The sequence below is a fragment of the Quercus lobata genome, chromosome 12 (genome assembly GCF_001633185.2).
Source record: "Quercus lobata isolate SW786 chromosome 12, ValleyOak3.0 Primary Assembly, whole genome shotgun sequence".
Taxonomy (NCBI): domain Eukaryota; kingdom Viridiplantae; phylum Streptophyta; class Magnoliopsida; order Fagales; family Fagaceae; genus Quercus; species Quercus lobata.
In genome coordinates, this window is record NC_044915.1 from 18162160 (window position 1) to 18171882 (window position 9723).

The 9723-nt window shown below is 34.4% G+C and overlaps 1 protein-coding gene across 1 annotated transcript; it reads left to right on the forward strand.

Moving 5' to 3' along the window:
* The first annotated feature begins 3000 nt into the window (after nt 1-3000).
* Nucleotides 3001-8839, forward strand: LOC115971172 (COP1-interactive protein 1). Its single transcript, XM_031090909.1, has 9 exons — nt 3001-3483; nt 3869-4069; nt 4175-4303; nt 4417-4454; nt 4561-4669; nt 4920-7166; nt 7475-7612; nt 7943-8073; nt 8193-8839. The coding sequence occupies exons 1-9, from the start codon at nt 3406-3408 to the stop codon at nt 8434-8436; spliced, it is 3315 nt and encodes a 1104-aa protein (XP_030946769.1). The 5' UTR covers nt 3001-3405; the 3' UTR covers nt 8437-8839.
* The last annotated feature ends 884 nt before the right edge of the window (nt 8840-9723 follow it).

A 9723-nucleotide genomic window follows, 5' to 3' on the forward strand; every position in this document is an offset into this window, starting at 1 on the left:
GGACTTCCATATAATATAATGGAAAATTCCATTTCTTTTAGATAAGTTTTTGAATTTTTATCTTTCGTTAAATTTGACAGAAATTCTAACCTCAATAGGTAAAGTTCCTTGTTACTGATGGTTAGTAGACATTGCTCTGTTTTAAGATTTAGAGTAACATTGTAATTGCACAATAATAAAGAGAAAAAAAGATGCAATTACCCTCCCCTCCTCCTCCCCCCACCCCCCCCCCCCCCCCCCCCCCCCCCCCCTTTTTTTAGAAACAACAGTTACCCCTTTAATTTGTCTACAAATCAAATTGATGTACATAGGGTCTAAAATAAATGCGCCATCTTTCAAATAAACATTAGTTAATTAAACAATAAACATTAAATAGTGTCAATAGTAAAAGAAAATTATTAGGTACTTCCGGAGTATCATAAATGCGTATTCCTTCCTTTCACATGAATGGTGGGTCCCACTAAGATTTTAGGAAAGTTTTAATACCACTTTTATGAGAAATGAAAAAAACTGTCAATATTAATTATTTTTTTTCATTTTCTATAAAAACTTTCTTTAAATAGATTATTAATTAGTGTCCTAAGGACACTCATTAACATTTCTCATAGTAAATTATCCCATAATAAATTAATCCGAAAGAAGACTTAAGTCAAATGTGTTTTAAATTGTTTTAAGGAAAAATAAAATTCATTGGTGAAATTTCAATGTCAAATAAATGAAAACATCCATATCTTCTCTGCCGACCATCCATCAATCTGACCTGGACATTATTGTTACTCCAAACACTAGACCAGATTATGAGGGGTTATATGTAAATCCTAATACCAATTTTCTTTTAATTTTTAGTTGAATAGGTCAACTTCATAAACCACATAATCTTCCTCCAACCTAATGAGGTGTGTAATATTAATTGGTATCAAGCCCGTGATGCCACTATTCAGATACCATTAGTAATGACAAAAAGTTCAATTCTTTCTAATCTTTTGCTTTAAATTATTAGAATGTTCATCATGATTTTTTTTTAATCAACTTTCTCATTCAACATTGTGACTAATTGTGTAATTTTGTGTTGGGAACTTGGGATTGAGACCCTTCAAAGTAGAAAGAATCCAATGCTGTCCCTTGTATGTACATAGTATTCACAGCTCCTCAATCACTAATGTATTAGTACAAGATTATTAAACGGAAACCATATTTCCATATTAGAAAAATACATGACAACAAAAGCTTACATAATAGTGATAATACTTATCTTGAAACTGTAGACGCTAAAATGGAATTATTTTGGTTAAAATGTCATTTTCCAAAGATCAAGAAAATCAAAGGGTACATTGTATTTGTATATACTTAAATATTCATTACTGACCGTTGGGGTTGGCTTACACTCTCTCTCAAAGCCACCGATACTCAAACTTCTCTGTCGGCGCCAAGTCCCAACAAAGAAATAATGAAAATACTATATTGTCACCCAATATTTAAAAATCCCAACCAAATCGTAGAATGGTTAAATTAATGGTGTCAACTACCTAAAATTATTAAATTCGCATTCTTTATCAATGTAGTCATAAATATCATACATTTATACTAGATTCCAACAAACCCAGATGAAAAAAAATAATGTACATGCTATGAACCTAACTTTAATGGGGTTAATTCATCTCTAAAACCAATGTGAGCTAGTATATGTAATACATTATTTCAATCTATAAAGTGCATGTTTCACATTGATTGTGACAGTCTCTTCAATTCTACAACTTCACTGCATATGCAGGAATAATAGAATTGCTGTTGCTTACATTACAATGTGCAATTGTGGAGGCCAGGACCAAAAGGGCCCTTTATTAAATCACTGGTCCAAATATGCCACCTTATAAAAGTGAATGAAAATACAAGAAAAATACATTGCTTCCGAGGCCAAAATACACGGAAGATTCCCATTTGAATGACAATGACACATTCACACAAACCCAATCATTCTATAAGGGGCCAACAATGCAAGGTCAAAAATCCATTTAACTACTTGGACAATGCACGTAATATGCTCACACGCAATGTGACAATGTAAATATTTTCCTATACCAACTCTTCCAGCCCACCAAGAATCTAGTCAATAAGAATGACTGATAATGAACATGGTATTGCTATGTTAAAAAAAGAGCCAAAAAAAGGAAAAAAAAAGGAAAGCAACTAATGATTTTGCCTAATATTTTTAGATATGAGTAAAAAAATCACTCAATTGTTATCTTCCCCATGTAATAAATTAATAATTTGGCAATTTCAAAAAATTTCTACCACCTCTACCCTTAGTTCCAACTTCATAACACGTAAGACAAAATCAAAGTTCATTTCGATGTATTTAACTTTATTTATGTGAGTTTCAGTTAGTTCAATTAGTAAAATCTCTGATAGTTAAATAAAATATCTGAGATTTAATCCCACCTACATTAAAAATTGATTGGTATCTTAATTTGATGATAAAGAGTTATCATGTAGAGTGGACTTTATAAGTTGAAACTTTGAAAAAAAAAAATTTATAGTTATATATGATTAAGAAAATTATTTACTTATGTATATTTTTTTAATACAGTTATAATTTTATTTTAAGTAAAATAATTTGACAAAAAAAAACCCAAATGGTAATCATTTTTTTTGAATAGCAATGAAATCCAATTGATAAACAAAAAGTATGCTTAGTTGGAATTTAACTAAAAAATTAAAAATTAAAAAAAAGCTGACAACACAGAATACCAATTAAAGAAAAACATTACAGAAAAATACAAGGGCATGTATGTCCAAACAGATAAATAATCGTACTTGACCATATACAGACACCACTAAATTACCAACCTTTACCTAATCCTCATTTTTTTTTAACTAATTAACTAATCAATTAATAATCCAAGAGAAGCTTCTCCTTCAATTTTAAATTATTTTTTCACTTTTTTAAAATATAAAAAAGAAAAAGAAGGAAAAAAAGAAAAAAAAAAAACCAAGTGTCATCTTTCCTTGTAAAAGACTGTTACAGAGATATAAATGCTACTACTCACTACTTTCTCAGATCTGTTTGTTTTCCCAACTCGCTCCGAGTTCTTTTTTCTTGCACTGAAAACCGATTCCAGAACTCGGTTTTGTTTGGTTTTCACTGAGTGAGTTGAACTCGGCATTGGATCCGCTCCCACTGTCTGTGTCAACTCGCTGCTCTCTGTGTTGCTGCTTTTCCCAATGAGCTAAGGTTGCTGAGCTCCACCGTTTGGTTTCGCTTGCATTTGAATCGCGAATTGTGATGTGCCGAAGAGGCCTACCGGAGCTCCGGTGAGCCTCGGAGGTATCCGGTCAAAGTCCCGGTGGAGCTCCGGCTGAGCTCGGATTATGGTTACTAAGACTTGGAACTGAAACAGAGATAAAATGTTCAAGTCAGCGAGGTGGAGGAGCGAGAGGAACAAGATCAAAGCAGTTTTCAAATTGCAGTTTCATGCAACGCAGGTAATTCTATCAAATTTTTTTATCGTATTATTTTTTTTTAAAAAAAATTAATATAAATTAAAATTTTTTTGTCGGTTTCAAAATTTTGAGTCCAATTCTATTGAATTTTGTTAGAACCGGAAATTTTTTTTTTTTTTTGGGTACTACTAGTGAAGATATGAGTTGAATTTGCCTCTGTTTGGTTGCCGAGAAAATGTAGGAAAAGAAAATGAAATCAAATGAGTTTTAACTTTACCGAAATTTCGAAACAAAAACAGGAAGCAAGAAAGAAAAAGTCTAAGACTAAGAATTTTCTTTCCTGTAATTCTTTGGAATTAAAAGAATGTGTATGTGAATAGGCATTGTAGTGAGAATTAATAAGAGCAGTGAGGTTTTGTGATTTCAGGTGTCATATTTTGGTGCGGATTCATTGACATTATCTTTGATTCCTGCCGATGTCGGAAAGCCAACGGCGAAATTAGAGAGAGCTACCGTTCGGAACGGTACGTGTCAATGGGAAACTCCGGTTTACGAGACAGTGAAATTCAATCGGGAGCCGAGGACTGGGAAGATCAATGAGAGAATCTACCAAATCCTTGTCTCAACTGTATGAAATAGTAAACCATGTTATTTCCAAGTTTCGATAAGTTGTGTCATTGTGTGAGAGATTTTAAGATTGTAATTTTGTTTGGTGGGGTTTGTATTTTTGTAGGGATCATCCAAAGCGGGTGCTATTGGGGAAGTTTCTTTTGATTTTGCTGAATATGCCGAGGCCACAAAGCCTTCCTCTGTTTCTCTTTCCCTTAAGACTTCGAATACAAATTCAAATGCAGTTTTACATGTTAGTTCTCTCTTTCCTTCGAATTCAAATCCTTTAGAGCTTTTTTTGCTAGCTCTCATTATTCATGGTTGATTGGAGTGTTGAATTGAACTTGTGATTCTGTTTTTCAATAGGTATTAATTCAGAGGTTGCAGGAAAATGTCTATCAGAGGTATAAAATAATCGTACTCAGATTCTTTTCTCTTTGAAGATTGTGGAGTTTGCTTTTATAACTATTTATTGTGAGTTTACCCTTGTTCAATAATGACTTTTTGCAGAGAGGTGGAAGAATGTGAAGATGCAAAAATGGCATCCGAGGATAGGAGCTTGAAGACCTACTTAAGCCATGATGATGCTGATGAAAGCATTGCAAATCATCATATTGATGTAAGGTTTCATCACATCCAGCTGAAAAATTTTCAGTTTCCTTCAAATTCATTTATATATTTTGTCACAGAACTCAAAACTTATTTAATTTTTGCTCTGTTTAAGGTCAAATATATGAAAACTTCTGAAAATATAAAATATGAATAATTATTGCCCCCCCCCCCCCCCCCTTTTTTCTTGTTCATCTTGAATTGGTTTAAAAAAAAAAAAAAAACTTTATTACGTTTTTCTTTTCCTAATTGTTTCGCAGGTTGGGCCAATCAACAAAACTACCCATAATGTTGAATTGAATGGTAACTGTACAGACTCTAGTGGATCTGACATTACATTGTCGAGTTCCGAGAGCAGCTCTGGACTTAATACTCCACGTGAACTTGGAGTGAGAAATAATAACATCCATCAAGACTCTTCTAGGTTCTTATCATCTCTTAGCCACAACTCATTGCCTCATAATCCAGCAGTAAATTCGTCAATTACAGTATATGAGGAGTGGTCAGGTGGTTCTGATCACGGCATAAGTACTGATGATTCAACACATAGTTCTCATGATGCGCATCCAAGAGAAAGATCTCAAGAGGCTTCAGATATTGAGATTGAAAAACTCAAGGCTGATCTTGTTACTTTGGCTAGACAGGCCGACATTTCAGAGTTGGAATTACAGACCCTTCGAAAACAAATTGTGAAAGAGAGCAAAAGGGGGCAGGATCTCTCAAGAGAAATTGTTAGCCTGAAAGAGGAGAGAGATGCACTCAAGTCAGAATGTGAGAAACTCAAGTCCTTCCATAGACGTATGGATGATGCAAAAGTTAGAAACAGGTTGCAGTCAGAAGGTGGGGATCTGCGTGCTCTTGTTGAAGAAATCAGACAAGAATTGACCTATGAGAAGGACCTGAATGCCAATCTTCGGTTACAGTTGCAGAAGACACAGGAATCTAACACAGAGTTGCTCCTTGCTGTAAGGGACTTAGATGAAATGGTGGAAGAGAAAAATGGGGAAATATTGAATCTAACCAACAAAATGGGATCCAGTGAGAACGCGGAAGAGTTAAGGGGAACCCTCTTAAAAAGTGAGACGGATGATGATGAAGAGCAGAAAGCACTAGAAGAGCTTGTGAAGGAGCACAGCAATGCCAAAGAAACATACCTGCTAGAGCAAAAGATCATAGACCTCTATGGTGAAATAGAGATTTACAGGAGAGATAAAGATGAACTAGAGATGCAGATGGAGCAGCTTGCACTTGATTATGAGATATTGAAACAGGAAAATCATGACATGTCATATAGACTAGAGCAAAGTCAACTACAAGAACAACTGAAGATGCAGTATGAATGTTCATCTCCTTCTGCAGCCATAAATGAACTAGAAGCCACTATTGAGAGCTTGGAAATTGAACTCAAGAAGCAGTCAAATGAATTCTCAGGTTCTTTGGCTACTATAAGGGAACTTGAAACCCATATCAATAGCTTGGAAGAAGAACTGGAGAAGCAGGCTCAAGCATTTGAAACTGATCTGGAAGCTGTGACACGTGCCAAAGTTGAGCAGGAGCAAAGAGCCATCCAAGCAGAGCAAGCCTTGCGAAAGACAAGATGGAAAAATGCTAGTACAGCTGAAAGGATTCAGGAGGAATTTAAAAGGCTCTCAGTGCAAATGACCTCTACATTTGATGCAAATGAACAGATGGCTGCAAAAGCAATGATGAAAGCTAATGAACTGCAGCTGCAGAAAAGTCAACTAGAAGAAATTCTCCAGAAAGTCAGAGAAGAGACCAAGTCAGTGAAGGACTATTACGAGGCAAAAATACATGAGCTTTCCAACCAAATTGATACAAAAACAAATCAGATAGAACAAATGGCGGAGGAAATTGATAACAAGTCCAAGCAGCTTGAATATCAGAAGCAGCATGTCAAAGAACTTAGGAGGGCTTTCTCTGAGGAGACTGAAATGCTCAAAGCTGAAATCAATAGGATCACAGAAGATAATATATGCCTTTGTGAAAAAACAGAGCAGCAAGAAAAATTGCAAGCTGAGTTGGAAAAAATGATGACATCAGTTAAGGAATCTGAGTTGCTGTTACAAAGTGGAAATACAAGAAGAATTGAACTGGAGAGTACAATTGTTTTGATGAAGACGGAAGTGGATAAGTCTCAGGAGGAGTTAAATAGAATGAGGCATCTCAAGAATGAGCAGGAAGCAACCATTGGAGTCTTACAATCAGAGATGGAAACACTCAAAGCTCACAGTGATGAAATGAAACATTCATTGTTTGAGGATGAGGCTGAGAAAGAGAGACTCAGAAAGCACGTCTTCCAATTAAAGAATGAACTAAAGAAAAGGGACGATGCAGTAACCAGTATGGAGAAGAAGCTCAAGGATAGTAATGGACGCACAGCAGTTTCCGATGCAACTAAAACTACTGTGAAAAACAATAGATCCCCTCCAGCTCCTCGTGGTTCAAAAGAAGTTGCCGGTCTGAGGGAGAAAATAAAATTGCTTGAGGTAAATTACTACTCCAGTTAGTATATAAAAGCATGAGTTTTGATACATGTATGTGTATGCATAAATGATTATGTGTAGGTGACTATGCCAAAGGCAAAGGTTTTGCTAGAGACCACAAGATGATTAACAGTTTCTTGTGTGTGGTTGGTTATCAAGTTATATTTACCGTCCTTCATAGTTCATACATATGTTTGGCCCTCCTACACACCGTCTAAATTGTTTTATAAATTTATTTTCTTGACTTGTTTGTGCCAGTTGTGGTGGATAAACTTGGATCCATTGTATTGATAATTGTTTTTTTCCGACAGGGACAAATAAAGTTAAAGGAAACTGCCTTGGAAGCCTCAACAAATTCCTTTTTGGAGAAGGAAAAGGATCTTCAGAACAAAATTGAGGAATTAGAGAGCAAAATGGAAGAACTCAATCAGAGTAGTGCATTTCTACAGGTTTGCAATAGTGAAAATTACATCATGCATCATACATTTAAGGCTCATATTATTCTAGTATTATAGCAGTACCTTCGTGACCTGCCAAATTTCTTTATCATGGTCAGAGGATCAATGAAGGTTTGATAAAAACCTGTTCAGAGTTCTGTTTGTTTTTCCTGGTACTGTTAGAGCTTAATTTCATTACAGTTTATAAGTTTGAGTGCCAACCTAAAGCATTTTAAAATGCATTCTGGGTTTGTTCCCTTTCTAGTGTATAATTTCCAATGCCATTGAATTGCACTATCCTATAAAAAAATTACTTATTCAATGAGTTATCTCAATATGCAGATACTCGAAGATAGAAATGGCATTACTTCAACTAGTGATATACCTGAAGAAGCAGGAACTGCAGCTGAATATTTGTGCAGTACTGTGTGTCTGCCGAATGGAAATGGGAATACATTGTCATCAATCAAGAGGTATGACTTGAAGACCGATTGGTAGAACTTGTTGGTAATGTGGATAATTGCAGTGATACATATTAAAATTTCTTTCTAATTGCAAGTTACTAACATTATTACTAAATGTTTCTCCTCAGCAATGATGAAACTTCATCAGAGAAAGAACTGAAAGCCTCGAGTACTAGTAATAGAGATGGAAACCTTGATGATTTCATAGCTGAATTGGCATCATTAAAGGCGAGGAACAAATCAATGGAAAGTGAACTAAAGGAGATGCAAGAGAGATACTCAGAAATAAGTCTCAAGTTTGCAGAGGTAGAAGGTGAAAGACAACAGCTTGTAATGACAGTAAGGAATCTAAAAAATGCCAAGAAGAGCTAATAATATTTTCCTGATATGCTGGAAGATATATACCATGTATAGTTAAAGTCGCAGGGTGGTGTATTTCCCACTTGGCAATTCAGATCTGCAGGTCCCTCAAAAGTGAATAAATTAATATGTACATGGGTAACATATTTTTTTGTTCTTTTTCATTTTTCCCCCTTTTAAATTGCTATATGTCTGCCCCATTGGGTATATAATAGAAAGTTGTGTAATAGTTTTTCAATGTAGCTCAGTCTTATTTTGCGTCCAACCACACTCTCTCTGTAATTCTTTTAGAGCTTGTCATGATATACGTGACATTTTTATCATTACTGTATTCTTCTCTTTTTTTAATAATATTTCTTGGTTGAAATAATACAAACGAACAGTTCTGGTTCTGGCTGTATGCGAACAGGATTGCATCTTTGTCTGTAGCACTTCCAATTGTATCATGCTTTTAGAATTTTTGTATGCCGTGCATATATTTGTTCAATCCATTACCTCACATTGAAAATGCGTGAATATTCTTCACAATGGCTAATTTCTCTCACATTTTCTCCCTGTAAAATTCAAATTGCTTGCAATTTTACAGTGAATACAAATTATTGGATGACTTGCTTACAACATCAATTCATTAATGGGACCTCTGATCACTGAATCTTATCGTCAAATTGAATATTTTTTTGTGAATCTGTTTTTTATGAAAACTATAGTCGCTAATTTGGGAATTTTCTTTTATGGAAACTAGTCGTTAACTTATGCAATACACATAAATTTTGCATTAATGTAATAAGGCGTGCATTATAATTAAATAACATTTTTCCACAATCCAAAAGACTAAAAATCCAAAAAATGTTAAAGAATGAATACAAAAGAGATCTATTATTACAAGGTAAAAATCATTTTATAACATGACACTCAATTTGTACTAGAGCAAATTAAAAAAAATATATATATCCATAACAAGGATCTCAAATCTATACATGGAGAAACTCTATGATTAACTCTCAATGTGAGCATATTTGGTAATTGCTACAATCATTTCTTAGAAATCTAAAACTGCTACTTGCCTTTACTTTTTTTTGTATCACTTAAAAGTGTTAGTTTTCTTGTTGGTGAATGGTGGATCTATTCTTGAAAAATGACAATGTCTTAGACGAAGAATCCTTGATTAGGAAAGACCTATGTGAATGCAAATCTTAGTTATTGTTATGCTAACCTATTACTGGCCAATAAAAAGTAATGCATTTATATTCAAAGTTATAATCCTTCTTTGTCAATTATATTAATACAATCATATTTTTA

Coding starts and splice junctions, on each gene's coding strand:
- LOC115971172 (XM_031090909.1), top strand. CDS start 3,406: ATGTTCAAGTCAGCGAGGTGGAGGAGCGAGAGGAACAAGATCAAAGCA. Junction 7,167..7,474: donor AGAAAATAAAATTGCTTGAG/GTAAATTACTAC, acceptor TTTTTCCGACAG/GGACAAATAAAGTTAAAGGA. Junction 7,613..7,942: donor AGAGTAGTGCATTTCTACAG/GTTTGCAATAGT, acceptor CTCAATATGCAG/ATACTCGAAGATAGAAATGG.